This window comes from Sinohyriopsis cumingii, chromosome 8, assembly GCF_028554795.1.
Source record: "Sinohyriopsis cumingii isolate HCF-2022 chromosome 8, ASM2855479v2, whole genome shotgun sequence".
Lineage (NCBI taxonomy): Eukaryota > Metazoa > Mollusca > Bivalvia > Unionida > Unionidae > Sinohyriopsis > Sinohyriopsis cumingii.
Genome location: NC_142968.1, coordinates 106,091,393 through 106,108,034, shown reverse-complemented (window position 1 = coordinate 106,108,034; position 16,642 = coordinate 106,091,393). Strand labels below are relative to the sequence as shown.

At 34.6% G+C, this 16,642-nt stretch overlaps 1 protein-coding gene across 4 annotated transcripts in view; it reads left to right on the top strand.

Annotated features, from left to right (window-relative positions):
* LOC149794315 (high affinity choline transporter 1-like) overlaps nt 1–16,642 on the top strand; it is a 44,743-nt gene that overhangs the window by 16,221 nt on the left and 11,880 nt on the right. For all 4 annotated transcript variants that reach the window (XM_089968469.1, XM_089968472.1, XM_089968473.1 and 1 more), the window contains 6 exons: nt 1,367–1,474; nt 4,972–5,127; nt 5,957–6,105; nt 7,976–8,101; nt 13,012–13,165; nt 16,078–16,185. In XM_089968469.1, the coding sequence (XP_089824595.1) occupies nt 1,367–1,474; nt 4,972–5,127; nt 5,957–6,105; nt 7,976–8,101; nt 13,012–13,165; nt 16,078–16,185 (801 nt within the window). The remainder of the gene's footprint in view (nt 1–1,366; nt 1,475–4,971; nt 5,128–5,956; nt 6,106–7,975; nt 8,102–13,011; nt 13,166–16,077; nt 16,186–16,642) is intronic.

Here is a 16,642-nt window from a genome sequence, read left to right as displayed (position 1 = left end):
TCCTCCAAAATTAATACTGGCCACCATGTATAGCCTATCGTGTGCTGAAAAATGGCGTTACACCCTACAGCAACAACAACAACAACACCTTACTGAAAACTGGTCAATTTTACAGAAAAAATCAACTGCCTTACTGAGACAGACTCATCAGGTTCGGCAGGTCTGGATTGTGATCTCCAGTCTCAGTCTCTTCTTTGCTGGGGATGATCAAGATAGATTTTTGTGCTCAGGACATTTTTATTTGGCACCTTCTAATGGGAGATGAAAGTGTAAGAAACATCTTTTCCACCTCTTCAAGGGATCGGTCGATATTTTGGCTTTCTTCATTGAGAGGTGCATTACCATGACTATCAAGAGAATTTATCAGTCCTTTACAGAGAGTGTATTTTCATTCATGATAATTAGAGCTGATGAAGCTTGAGCTATTGTACCATGTGGATCAGTTTAACTCGTGCATCTTTGGAGGATATGATGAAAACCTCATTGTAGCATAACCTTCTCTACCTTCTACCTTCACTCATAGACTCCCTAAAGTGAATGCGTAGTCTTTGGAATGATAATAGTAACACAAGAAGTGGTCTATATAGATACCATCCAGCAGTACTCTGCATTTCACCAGTAAGGGTGAGCAGCATTTAGCAGTTGGTGGGATCACAAGCCACCCACTAAACTGGCAAACTCAGCTATGCATCAGAAACACTTTATGCATTACTGATATTAGGTAAGGTGGAGGTAAGCTAATTTTAATGATGTAATACTTACCTGTTATTACCAGATTCATTTCTCCTGCCCTACACAGATAACAACAAAAAAGAATGAGGGTTGGTCCAGGGTAATGGGATGTATATTGGATCTTTCTGGAAGTCACCCTATTGGTGGACTAATTCTCATGCTATGTTTGAGGGTATTTTCCAACCAGAAATGAGTGAGCTACACAACCGTATCAGATAAGTATTACATCGTTACAAGTTGTGGTACCCCTACCCCCTCCCAACATTTTGTTTTCTTAGCTTCCTTGAACAGCATTTTAAAGAAGGTACATTGCTCAGGATAACAATCCATCACTTATGATGCTGGTCACTTTTCATAGTTGTAATGAATACCATTATAAAGAGAGAGCACAGGAATAAGAAATTGAAAACTGTAATGTCAGAAAGCAACATACTAACCAAATTTGTGATTGATCAACTGCCATGATGGCCTTTGATTTTGAGATAAATATGAGCCTGGTAAGTGATCTCAGACTCGTTTTGGACTGATGTACTACTTTTGTTTTGAATTAGCAAAGATTGACTGTACCTATTTATTTTTGTGAAGGAAAAAAGAAACTTTTGATTATGCTATTTTTTGTTTTTGTTTTCCTTAGCAACAACTGTTGGAGGTGGTTACATTAATGGAACAGCTGAATCCATAGCAACATGGGGACTTGTTTGGACCCTAGCCCCCTTTGGTATTTTTATTGGACTAATTCTTGGTAATTATTTCTCTTTTTTATTACATTTATCATATGTTCAGCATGTTTTCGATCACTTTCTAGTTACAGTTCAAACATTTATTCCATAATAATTTTTAAATGCTCTGTAATTTTTGGACATCTTTTGACATGAATTTCATTTATATGCTGAAGTTCTTGGAGACAATTGTAGTTCTACAAATTTGGTAGGATAAGAGAGATTGACTAATGCTTTCTGAAATTGGATATTAAATGGCTGGTTTGTCATCGGAATTAGCCTAGATATATATGATTGAAACTGTCAGAGTTTGTGAGAATCACATTTCATAAATTATTAGGTCACTGACCTAACAAATAACATTTGTTTATTACTCCTGTTACTCACCTGTTGAAACAAAATCTCAATCTTTAAACCATTAAAATAATACAAAACTGTTGAGATCACCCTTTATTAAAAGATGAAAGTGTTGAAGTCAAAGTTGTCAATAATACTCAAACCTACACTCAGTCATATAATATTATATAGAAATTTTAGTGGATAATAACACATTATTTTTAAAAACTAACCAGGCACAAAATTTTCTACTCCTTTAACATGTTTCATTTATTTTGAATTTTATAAGGATTGGAATGTAATTTAGTTTGCTGTTATAAGATTTGTTACTAGACTGTACAAACTGGAATCAGTTCATTGGTTCTTTTAGTTATATACGTTTAAGTCTGACTTTTTAATTATCCACCTGATATACTATGCTACTTTAACTGCCTTGAAAATTTATAATGATTTAGTTTTCTATTAGTCTTAGATTTGGTACCAGACCATACAAACTGGGATCAGCGATTGGTTCTGTTAATGAGTGAGAGTGTTTGGTTTTCTGACCGTGTAATCTCTTACCTAGTGCCAAAATACGTTACTGCATTTAATCAAGATTTGTCCTGTCATATCTATTTTTATTTTGTTTTTCTTAAAGAAAAACTATAACCAATCTCAGTTATAAAATGCAGGATTTTTATGGCTGGTAGATGATGGTAAGAGATTAAAGCATGCCAGATTATTTTGCTTGATGTGTGAAAATGTGTTTTTCAGTATGTTTACATTTTTTTGTAGACTGAAATAATACAAAATTTGGCAAGTAACATCAATTTTCATTTATTAATGTGCATGTAAAGGGTGAGTACTTTTTAATGTGAGAGATAGCCATAAGATGCATGCAGCTGATTGCATGGAGTTGGATTTTTCATTTATTTCATTTTCAGATGCTGAAATTTTTCATATGCTTTTCTGCAGAAAAAAAAAAAATTCCCCTCCAAAAACTTGCAGAAAATATGTCATTTACAAATACTGAAATTCTGTTTGGATCCTGGATCTTGGTCATATTTGTTATGAATACAGTGGAACCCTGCTGTAAAGCACGTCATTATAACATTTAGATCACTTCTTGGCTCCCAATATGTTTAGCTCAACTCGACATGGTAGACTATTGTACTACTCCAGAAGATGTCTGCATCTTCACAGATAAAAGCACAAACAGATGTATATCCTCATTCAATGTCAGCCATTCTTTCTTCCTAGTGCCTAGGCAGCAGTTTGAAATGGGGTTTATTGTACCATCCCCACAGGTTATGGGGCTAAAGTAAAGGGCTAACTTTGTATTTACTTGTACATTAGTAGTCAAGTTTTCACAGACATTGGTTATTGTGACCAATATTTTATTCTTCACTCGTATTATGTAGATTTTGTGGTTAAATTTTATTCTCAGCTTTGTTCATGATAGAATCATCAAATTGTATGATTATTTATATTCTATTATTACTAGACTGTTATGTCAAAAGAAGGTCACAATAATCAACATTTCACATTTTACTGGCTTAGGGTTAGCACATAAACAAGTATGTCTTTTCACCCTGTGTGTGTTTGTTTTCTAACTAAATTTGTGAAACCTGGTGAGGGGATGCAACTTGATTATTACTACCTCCTTGTACAAATTACATCACTTTCATTATTTTTCATGATTCATTTACTTTACTCAAAAATTTTAAGTTTATTTCTCAAGTTCTGTTCATGTTAAAATATTTAAATAATTATATGCATCTGTATTAGTACCACACCCTTACCAAGAAAGAGTGTCACTGTGACCTACATTTCATGTTTTTACTGGCTTAGGTTAAATTTTCGCATGTAGCTCATTGCCAAATTGGTTTTTAGCACCCTGTATGTGTGTGTGTCTATATATATATATATATATATATATATATATATATATATATATATATATTCTGTTGTCAAATAATCATTGAAATTTGGCTTGGGAATGTATTTTGATGAGTAATATACCCTGATCATAAACATAGGTCAGTGTGACCCGTATATTTTGATTCATTAACTTGGATTCAGTCACAAACACTGTTCATGCCAAAAGCATCAAACCAGTAATTGTATGAGCCCATATTAGTAACACACCATTAAAACAGAGGTCATTGTGGCTTACATTTCATATTTGTTGTTGCAGTTTGTTCATGACCACATTGGTGTTTTATCTGCTGTATAATACTGTTAAACCTGAAATCATGAAAGGATACATCTTGATGAGTACTACATATTCAACTTAAAAGTAAATCATTATGACCCATATTTCACCATTCACTGAATTTAGTTTAATTTTTGTAGTAGGATTTAATAGCATGTCAAAATAATGGGGCTTCACAGTGGCCCATATTTCAAATTCTACTGGCTTGAGTTAAGTTTTGCATTTACCTCATGACCGGAATGGTTTTTGACATGTTGTGTGCATTGTCCAATATAGAATCTTGAAACTAGGAGATGCATCTTGATGAGCATTTTAGACATAGGTTGTTATACTCCATATGTTATGCTTCACTGATTTGGCTTAAATTGTGTTTTAAGTGTTCAGGTATTCTTCATAGTGGAATCATGAAATTTATGATATGCATCTTTGTTAGTACCACATCGTTGCAACAAAAGTGGCTCATCATGACCTACATTTTATATTTTATTGGTTTTAGTTAAATTTGTATATTTGGCTCATGACCACATGGCATATTATGTGCTGACTCTCCATCGTAGAAATATGAAACTTAGTGAGTGGATGCATCTTGATAAATTGGACATCTTTATTGCCAAGAGAGGATTATGTGACCTATGTTTCATTATTCATTGACTTTGTTTAAATTTGTTGGTAGTTTAAGATAGCCCCAGGTTAGATTTAAAAGATATCTCAAAGCTATAAGTTCCTCAATTTCAATGAATTTATTTTTTATTATCTGTCAGCCAAACTGATGTTTTGTGGTGCAGTCAGGACATCAGATAGGAAGTCATGAAGTGACCATATTATAATTGTGAATTTACAACGAAGTGTGTGATTTTTTGGTTTTCTTGTATGTTTTAATGCATGATTTTGTTAAACTTTAGTTGTTTGGAAATTTTAGTGTGAATGCCACAATCATGCACCATAGACCAGACCCATTATTGATCCCTATTTGTTGGATATTTGTTGTAGGTGGTGCTATTTTTGCCAAGAGGATGCGAGACCAACAATACTTGACAATGCTTGACCCCTTTCAGGAACAATACAATAGCCTTGTTGTCTTCCTGGTATACCTGGCCACTTTGTGGGGGGATGTCTTCTGGACTGCCTCCATACTGTCCGCACTAGGTAACTGGAATGTTTCATTCAGAAAAAGTTCAGGGAATCTAAAACGAAAGCATTTAAAATTAGGATAATTTTCTAACAAAATAATGCTTCATTGGAGCTGATTGCATGAGATATGAAAGTGACAGGATGAAATTATCCTGAATAGGTAAAGATCCTTTATACAGTAGAGCCTTTGAGTAACTGTACATTTTCATTTAAATGTAAAATTCAATTAAAATTTTTGACTGTCGGTTCTACAGGTACTTTGATCTATGAATAGGTTTTTAAAGGAAAATGCAGCCTTTAAACTTGTTATTGCCCTATTAATGCTCATCAAATTCTAAGTTTTGTACTAAAATTTCCGAAGTTGTGGCATGTCATATGATCAAAATATCAGTGGAAAATTAATTACGACAGGGATACAATGTTGTGGCTATTGCCAGGTTTGCTGAGATGAACTTAATCTGAAATACTCCTTTTCACATCTCTGAAGATAATAGTAGGCTTGTACATGTTTTTATTCAAGGTGGCATTCTTCAGCTTACTTGTGTATTTGTGTGTTTGCAAACCTTTTGCAAACTTACCCAAATTCTATGCAAGAGTCACTGTTATCAATAATACAGAATCCATGCTGGAGCAACTGTTCGCAATTATACAGATTCCAGGTAAGAGTCTCTCAGCAGGGACAAGTCTAAGTGCCATCATCAGTAGGAATCTGACCATTGCTGTCTGCACATTGGACTGGTTTAATTGTAACCATTTTTCAGTAAAATGTATCAGAGTTATTTCCCCTGTTTGACTTTGAATTGGCCCTTCAGCTGCTTCTTTCAAGTTTTCTTTCTTTCAACAGGAACCAGTTTAAGTGTCATCATTAATATGAATCTCACCATTGCTGTCTGTACATCAGCTGCCGTGACTATCCTGTATACCATGATTGGACAGATGATCTCCGTGGCATACACTGATATAGCACAGTTGATACTAATAACATTTGGATTGGTATGTCTCTTCATATATCTGTGATACCTGACACTATGAGGAAATTTCTTGCAGAAATATGGACTATCTCAGCTGTACTTCTTGAGATCCATTTCTCACTTGACAATAAAGACTTGCAAAATTTTAGGGCATAACCAGCTATGATCATGGTCATCAAGAGGTTTACTTTTCTTAACCATACTTGATGGTCAAGTATTGTAATGGCCAAGACTAGATTACATGAGATGTTATTGGATGTGGAATATTGCAAATGGCTGCCCTTACAAGATACCACATGTTTTGTGTGTTCTTACTGATAACATGAATCAGTCAGTCTCTCATTAAAATGCACCTAGAATTAAAATTTGCCCTTGGCAGTGTCCAAACCCGCTTACATTTATTGAGGTAAATTTTAGTTCTTGGCCCATTTAAGGGAGGAACATCAGATTGGAGCAGCATATGGCTGGATCATACTGCAGATTGCAAGCTACTAGCTTTTTTCCACTATTAAAATCTCCCAGGGACAAGCAATTTTTCAACCTACAGTAGTTGCTCTGTGCTATTGAATAAGCTTAGTATTTATTCCAGTTATTCTGCAACTATTTTAATGTATGGTCAAAGGGAACTGAAAGAAAACTTTGTTTGCATTTTGCAATAATTTAAATGCGTGACTTCAAAAACATTTGACAGACTCACTGTCTGGTGCTCCACAAATGTATCACATATGTATCCTAGTTGTTTGGATTATTTATCCTAGTTATTTGGGTTATGTACTCTAGTCAGTTGGATAATGTATCTTGGCTGTTTTGATTATTATCCTTGTTGTTTGGATTACATATCTTCGTTGTTTGGATTATGTACCCTAGTTGGTTGGATTATGTACCCTAGTTGGTTGGATTATGTACCCTAGTTGGTTGAAGGAGTCATGATAGCATCGGACTTATAATCCAAAGATCATAGGTTCGATATCTGCCCAGTCCAACATGGGTCAGCTGCCTCAGTGTGTACTTGTTAACACAAGGTTTCCACCATTTTTAATAAAGAAGCTTAACTCTGTAAAAACTCTTTAAATTGTAATCACAGTTACCTCCCATATACTTGGCATTGTTTAGTATCTGTATCATATTATCATATCACCACTGTATTGGGCTATATGCTAAAAAGTTCATCTGAATGTAACCTAATCAGTTGTAAAACCTTTTTCATTTTGCTGCATATCACAAGAAAATTGTGCACTTTTAAAAGATGTAAGAGCTTGAAATCTCAACTTGCATTTTCAACAAATAACTCCGATTTTCTGTATGCTGGCATTAATGCTGAGCCCTGATTGTGATGAAGGCATTTGTGTTCACTGAATACATTCCCTAATTTAAAAGATATGCTGTCCTTTAAAAGATATTTTTGATTATATTTATGTCTTTTGGATAGGTTTCAAGTTCATTTTAATGTTAGAATATCCTATATTATCATTAATACAGATACGGTGTTTGTATGTGTCCTTGATATTATTTATTTAATGGCAGTCCTAATTTGTGAGATTCTGTGTTTGAATGATTTTCTTTTTTCTGACTCATCATTTTATTGCTGTAGAATTTCTTTATCTGTATTTGGTCTAATTATCATATTGATAAAAATAATTACCTGCACATAGATAATTTCAGTTGCTTGTTGTGGGTGGTTATGTCTTAGATCTTTGCATACACTCACACCTATAGGGTATGTATTATTTTATTTCTTAAGTAGATTTGTAATGCCTGGATCAGTAATGAATGTACTATATTTATTTATAATTAAAGTTCATAATTAATTATTTTGATGAATTCAATATATATGTTAATGTACAGCTTATTATTTGCACATTTATTCATATGAAGTGTCTGACATTGTACAGGTCCTGAGTGTACCATTTGTTTTGACCAACAGTGAAGTTGGGGACATAGGTCAATACAAATATCAATGGCTGGGCTCTGTGGATGCCAGAATGAGTGGACAGTGGATTGATCTCTTTATAGCAATGGTAGGATATATTTGTGACTGGTTTTGTTCTTTGTTCTTTTACAGGTTAATGACATGCTGTTCACTATATTTTAAAGCAATGCATGCATTGAGCCAGTTAGAATGGTATTTCTCCTTCAGTTGTATTCCCTGATCCAATTATTGTTAGGAATATAAGCCATACTGCTAGTTTCAACACAAAAATTTAGTTTTCAATCATCAACCTTCATCACAGTTCTTGGATGACTTGCGCATTGTGTAGGAAAGAAGCCTATCTATTGATCTTAAGTTCAGATGGTGACAGTTAAGGCACCCGACTGAAAAATGACAAATGGCTTTTGAATAATTCTGGACAGAGAGCTTGTGGAAGGTGTGCACTTAAGCTGTGGAAGGGACCTATTGATTTCTGGGTCAGAGGTCAAGGTTGTTATGGTGGAGGGTGTTTAAGGATTCCTACCATAAAGTATGTTTTGTGATCCCAGGCGGGGAGTCAGTGCATGCAACTCAGATAAGCAATTTTTTTATAGCTGAGAATAAAGTACTGTAATTCAGATTTAGAAAAAGTGTTAAAAAAATGTTTTTTTTGAAGCATGGAATGAAAAACATCTGCTTGACTTGGTACAGTCAAACATTATCAGCATACAAACACAGGCACATCTTACAAAAATACACAAAGTTTCTGTCGTTAAAAGCCACTTGATATTGAAATTTAGTATTGACTCAGAGTTGCCGACTTTCTTGCTCTCAGTAGTTCATTAATGGGTTTGAAGGCGGTAAAAAATTGTTTTCACACTCAAACTTTACTGAAAAGTTTTGTTGATTTTGTCTCAGCATTGAAAATGATATTTCTTCATCTGTCCAGATGCAGGGCTGTGTCACCATGGTGATGTTGTTTTTGGAGTACATGTATTTACAAAGTATCAAATTTTGCCACTTGCTGCTGCATTTCACCAAGTCAGAGTCAGTGAAATAAGAATTCTGAAATTTGGCTTTGATCACTTTGCAGATGGCTCATCCAAAAACCAAAGATGCATTTTTAATTTACCGTTGAAAATGAATCACACTTCCATATGGATCTTTTAGTTCCAAAATTTGATCACATTTTGTATATGTACTACTCATCACAAACTCGCCAGTAATCTTTAATAAAAATGTCATACAATTTTTATTGAGGCCAGCAAAATGTAATTTATTTATTCAGAACACATCTTAGATTAACATAGATTTAAACCAAATGGGCTGCTGCACTTGTATTTGCAAATTAGCCAAATGAGCTCTCCCATGTCAGTGTTGAAAATACTAGCATGCACATAATCACACTGAGTTATCATCAGTCATTTAGTTACTCTGTAGAACAGTAGTTGCTTGCCTGGGACAATTAACTGTAAATGAAATTTAGGCACAAAGCTTTGCGAATCATGACTATTCAGTGCTGATCAGATTACAGCCATATATCAGTGTGTCAGGAAAACTCTTGGCTCCTTTCTTTTCATAGGATTAACTGGAAATTATTTTTTTTATAACCACAACAGTGTGTCTGGGAGTTTTGGAGTAAAAATCAAGTTTTTCGCTTGACACTTATTAATCTGGCAGATAAACTGCATTCTTTAGGGGTGAAACAATATATCTGTGCCATGAACTGATATGATTCACGATACACAGCCTACAAGACAATAATTATCAATACACATTACACATATTAACTTGGTCTTTCCATCTTTAAAAGGCCTATTAGTGGTAGGTGGTGTCCTTTCATGTGATTTACTGGTTGTATTTCCAGTATGAAGATTACAGACTGACATATACTTAGCAACTATTTATATGCCATTCTTTTCTGTGGCAAGACAACAAAAACACTATCAAACAGACTACCTGTCTGTCAGCTGTCAGTGATTTGTATTCAGCATTTTAGGTCATGTAAGGCTGCACCATCTGATAGATGCTCAACTCACTTTAGCCACAGGTATCTTCATTCTGATAATTTTACTTTTTAATTTCATTTTATTTTGTTCTTATTTGTTCAGTTTATCTTAACCCTAGTAGGGAAATATTGTTTTGTATCAAATGATCCCCAAGGGCTAAATTGTTTGAGAAAAGAAGTGAAAATTGCATTCTACTTTCAAATTGAATTTACTTTTAAATTGAATGTCTGATTGGCATGCACTGGTATCTCCATTAACACTTTCCCAGCTCCAATAATCGGACATACTTAATAACTTAAAAATTTATTATCATCATGATATCATCAGCCTGCATTTGCAGAACAAAATCCTCATCTGAAGATGAACTATTGCTGGGAATCAGCCATTTGGTGTTTTCTTGTTAGCCTTTTCTTAACCAAGCATTTGTAAAACTTCCTTGATGCAAGTTAAAACTAACATAATGCTTGTTCCTGGGCACAATGTGCCAATCAGATTTAGTTGAACAACCATTTATTTCATGTGACTAGCAATGCCAATGGCAATTTATAGGACAAATTTACTCAGTGCTGTAGTTTCATCATGTCTGTCAACAGATTCAAGACATACAGAATATTGTAGAGTAAAACCTGTTATGAGAGACCGCCCCTTCTGCCAACAAAAAACGATCTCTCAAGACAAGTGGTCTCTCATAACAGGTTTGTACAGAAAGACCAGTTTCCAATGTCCAGTTTCAGAACAATTTATCGAAACATAACTATAATCACTGTACATATATTGTTTTTTTAATTAATAGTTCTTTCTAAAATATTGTATGCATTCATTTGAAAATAAAATTATATAGCAATAAGGATATACTTCTCTCATTAAACATGAAATTACATTTACATTTGAAGATCACATGTATATGTATAGCACATGAAATCATTTTTTCCTTGAGAACACCCTAAATTTGTTTTACCAACATTTAAAGCACATTTTTGTGAGTGGTCTGCTCTTTTTCACTTCTTTCAGTTACAATAATTATTTTCTGCAGTGTTAGATTTGTCTCATTTTAATTGGCGGTTATTTCATTGTTATTAAGGTACTAGGTGTCAACATTAATAGTGCTCAGTTGTAATATCAACTGTAAAGATGGTTTTGACTAGGCTTTGGACAAATATAATAAATCTATACATGTGCATTGCATATCTTACAATTAATGAAATAAAAAGAAACAGTTATTTCATCCAGAAACAGAATCATTTACTCAGAGACAAAAGTCAACAGCTTAATTCAAAGAAGACTAAGTGTGCAACCTGGTTGCACTGACTTGAATAGACGAGAGCTTGGTGACTGGGATGTAATCACTAACATCTCGGGGAGAAGAAAACAACAAACACAACAAGCCTTTTACACTATCAGTCGAATGCCTCAGATGATTCCCACTTGCTGATTTAATAGACAAAGACCTTATTTACCCCCAGGCAGTATGGATTAACTCAAAAGACGAACAATATACCTGAGCACTAAGTTAATTTGGGTACTAAAATGGTAAATATATATTAGCCTGGTTTATAGTCTGTACCATCTGTTGCTATATACAGCTTCCTTGTATTTTCATTCGTGTTCTGATCAGAACAAACTTTACTAGTCGAGAGATTGTTGTTACCAATAATTACATAAAGGTCAGTGGTGTCTGTCGCTGTTCTCACAGTATGGATGCTCGTTCATAGAGTTGGATACAGCCGGGAACCAGGCTAAGTACTTAAATACTCTACAGGTACTTTTAGTCTGGTTTCCAATAGAAAATATGAAACTCTAAAGGCATATCTACAAGATGTCAGATTCCGGTAGCCAGTTTTTTGTTGTTGTTGCAGACAAGCGGTCATTGGATTAAATAAATGTCTATGGAATTTATACCCATTTTTATAATTGCAATCATTCATAGCAGTGTCAAAACGCATATTTTGCCAAGACATCATGGTTGCTGGTCATGTTCAGCAGGTGGTCGCTCATGACATTATTTATATAATCAATCTGTGCATTACAATTGTGGTTGGAAATGAGGTAGGTGTTTGCTCATAGCAGAGGTCGCTGATAACAGTTTTTACTGTACTCACAGTTTCTGACAAAATAAATCATCTTCCTATCAATTTCTTGCAGGTATTACCCGCTGTAAGGGCATTCAAGATTGCTAGTTTGACTAATAAATGGCTGCCCTATTTCAACACCATATGGTGTTGGCAAATTCCAGTGCTTTGGCATGCAATGCTTAGACCCTATGCCCCAACATAAATGTCCAAATATCACAAAGGGGCAAAGGTCAGAGGAAACTCTGACTCTGACTTCTTTATTCCGAGCAAGCTGTTGCATAAATAATTACCATGGAATTGTCCGGGGAAGGGAACAATTTTACAAACCACAGCGCTTGGTATTAATTTTGTAGATGGTTAGTGTTGTCATGCCATTTTTGTTTTAACTAACGAAAATGGGTTCATGTGCCTGCAACAGCTGTCAACGATGAATTCTCAATTGAAAGAATAACTTGGCAAATGACTAATACAATTTTTCTTGACTGCTGAAGATTAAAATAACTTGGATATGGTAAGTATCATTTTGTATCATTACATTCCTAGCATCCTTTGTCCAGGCATCCAGACTATTGTAAACCAGTAATCTCCAGTCAAGCATGCACTACTGGTGTCTCTTGAAAGTAATTTTTTGGTAGCTTCAGACTGTTGTTTGTGACAACAGGTCATTATGATATACATGAATTATTATGAAATAATAACAACACCATGCTTGAGAATGACCACTGATTTCTTTTCTAGCATGTGATGGAAAAGGCCAAGGCTGTTTGACTTTTGAGTCTTGGTTAGGGAAATATAAGATTCACAAAGCCATTAAAGAAACAGGTTCAAATCAGTGCTGTTGTCAAGTATTTGAATGACAGTATAATCCTGTGATTCTTTTCTATGTTTGAAAGGTCCATTTTCTTAACAGTTGTTAAAAAATTGTAAAAATGTTTCAGACATTTGGAACTATCCCATGGCAGGCGTATTTCCAGCGAGTGCTTTCTGTACGAAGTGGGCACCAGGCACAAGTGCTGTCCATGGTGGGAGCAGTTAGCGCCCTGGTTTTGGTCACACCATCGTTGTTGATTGGGGCAGCATCAGTTTCTGCTAGTAAGTTAAACAGCTGTGTTTTGTCCCAGAAGTTCCAGAAACTTGTTTTGTTTTATTTTCTGTAAATTTTAAAATTAAGGAAATGAAATTCAGAAAAAATTCATGCGCATTACAATAAATGATTTAAATATTTTTATGTCACCTGGACAAATTTGTTGTTGTTGTTGTGGGGTTTAATGCCATTTTTCAGCACATGATAGGCTATACATGGCGGCTAGTATTAATGGTGGAGGAAGAACCCGGAAAACCTCCGGAAAGAACCACCGACCCATGAGAAGCTACTGACAAGCTTTCTCACATACCCACATTAGCCGATTCCGACACTCAAACCCATGCAGACAGAGGTGAGATGGCAGTGATCCGTAACGGAGACCGCTTTAGACCACTCTGCCACTTGGGGCCCCACCTGGACAAAGACCATCTGAGTTAATGTCATTGCTGTGTCAGCATCTTTCATGGTAAGCTTATCAAATATGTGTCACATTTTAAAAAATTGTACTTTGTGAAATGCATTGTAGAACATAAAAGTAAATCATATTCTTTTATGTTTTCCCCAAAACCACTGGGCTAGTGTTTATCAAACCTTTTAAGATTTGACTTTACGACATATTCAGTTCAAGTTTTCTCTTGGGTGGCTTCATTAATAACCATTTGGTTTCAACAGCTAAACAGAAATATAATGTATTTTTGGCATGGAAGAAATTTTCTGGCAATTGTTTGGCTTCTATATCAACAAGTAGAAAATATATTTCTGACTTCTCCAAAAATAGAAAGCAAGTGGTCAGTTTTAATCAGACTTTGTAGGAATGTTCCTCATTACATGATGTATCTCAGCTGTTTCCTCTACAACGATTTAGTTTACAGAGAAATCAGGTGGAGAATGTTTGATCTTCTTAGCAACTATTTTGTTGTTGCAAAAATCAGGTGGAGAGTATTGTATCTTTGACATCTTCCCAAAACCACTGGACTAATTTTTGATCAAAGTTTTTAGGAATATTCCATGGGTTTGTTCTGTCTTAGTTGTTTTTCAGATAAATGTTGGTTCAAATGTTTGAGTCATGCTCAAACAGAATTGTGACTATGTTAAAAGATCAACAGTTTAGCTGATCTATTTTATGAACAAGTGATTTCAAATTATGTCTATTGTGTTCTATACACATTGTCAACTTTGCAAATCATGCATAATCAAACCTGTGTATAATGTTCACCCAAGGGACCAAATTTTTTATCTTTTGTGGACAGTTTTATATACAAGTGAAATATTATGTAAACTATAAAAGGGTGGGTATATAAACTATCCTTTATGAGGGTGCGTCGTTTATATACATAAACTTTAAACAGAAGGGGATCATATACATTGTTCTGAGTAGGTGTCCTTTATATAGAAGTGAATTATTATTACAGGTTCATAATACTGTACTTTATAAACAAGTGTACATTTTATAGAGGCATCCACTTTGGATGGCTTTACTACTTTAGACCTCCCATCTTTAATGACTGACTGTATTGCCTCATGATCACTTCGTGACTAACTCAGATAAATGTTACAGCTATTGACATAAATTTACAGATTTTATAGCAAAATTAAAGTATAAGAGTTATATTTCTTTTCCAGCATTACTTGGCAAAAGGTTGATTGAGTAGTCACATGGGCATCACTGTACATATCTATTTATCCATCTATACATACATCCATACCCTGGAGAAATGCATAGCCGCCAAGTGTCCCATTTTTCCAGCATTTGTTCCATGTTTTGGACCTGAATACATGTATATGTTTTTCTTGTTAAAAATCTGATTTTTTTAAATTAAAAAATTAAACTAAAACTTTCTTTACAATTTTCTGTTTAGAATGGACACCCAGTTTCATTCTGATAGTAAATGAATCGTATATATATAGGGATATAGAGTTCTAAAATATTATTGGTTCATTTGAAATCAAGGCTACCATACCAGTTGTTAAACACAGTATTGTACAAAGCAGTTGCCACTATCACCACATCTCATCCCTCATAATATTCAACTTCTTGTTGTGCCGATAAGGAAAGCAGAAGAATCAGAATTTCTCCAGCAAAAAAAAAAGAAAACAGAACTGGAAGGACAATTTCCATCTTGTAAAGGAAAAAACTTTGTTTTACAAATTGTATAATTGTGATTTCACTACTGGGCATGGATGTGCCCATGACATAAAACAGCATGAAAAGCTCGTAAACATCAGCTTGTTGCTTCATCATCAACAATACAGCCTTGCAACATTTATATATACCAGAGAGAACTTTGATGTAATTCAATCGGAAGTTTGTTTTATTTCGTTTAGAAATGATCCTTCCTCTTTCAGTTGATAGTGTTGCTGGCGATTTATTTGCACACTTTGTCCAGAGAGTAAAATCTCAAAGGATTCCTTGCATGCTTAAATGTAAACAGATCAATAATAAAAAAAAATCGCACAGAATTCGGATGATTAATGAAAGATGGTACATTGGAATTGAGGCTTATTAAAAAAACAAGGTGAGGAAAAGGCTCCTATAAACAGCCTGTGTCTGAGTGTGAGTTTGTTGTACTCTTGTACCTTCTGAATGGGCACCCAAATGGAACAGAGTGCCTATTCAGAGGTGCACAAGTGCAACACATACATCTTTGACATTAAATAAGTTAGTTATTGTCCTACTTTACTGATGGTTGTAGACATTGTAAATAGTTACAATGCATTAAAGTTTTAAAAATCAGAATATGTTCCTGAAAATTGGTATTTTTGTCATAAGCAGTCAATATTTTTTGTATTCAGAAGTTGGCAGCTATGTAAGTGCCCTCATCATCAAAGACTGGGGGCAGTCTTGTCATATAAGTTATGGCATGCTTCCTGTGCAGTTTAAATCTTGCTTTTTTGTTGTTTTTTTTCCCTTCTATTTCAGACTGGAACTCCACAAGTTTGGGCATGTCCCCTGTTCTTGCTGGGAAAGCAAGCATGGTGTTGCCTTACGTGCTTCATGAATTTACTCCACAGCCAGTTGCCATCCTAGGTAGTCTTTTAGAAACTGACATTAAATCATTATTCAGTCAGATAGATTTGCCACTGAAGATGATGATAAGGGTGGTGGTGATGATGATAACAATGATAATTGTTATGATGATGATGGCAGTATTATCAAACAACATCCATAATTAGCACAAAGTTTAATGATATGGATCCTGAAAATATGCAAATTTTTGCTGTTTTGGAGATAAAAGTCATTTTGTGTATATACATCTACTTTTTGTTGAAACTTTAAATATGTAAACTATAAACAGAAAGGGGTCCTTTTTTAAGCAGGTGTATATTTATATAACAGTTACATGTTACATGGTAACAGTGGACATTCTAATCCTCCCACCTTTACTCCCCGCCCCCAGCAAAACTCCTACATAGAAGTCATGTATGCAGGTGTGTCCTAACCAGTTTAAGTTTTCGCTTAGCTTATATAAATTATTGGAATGTGT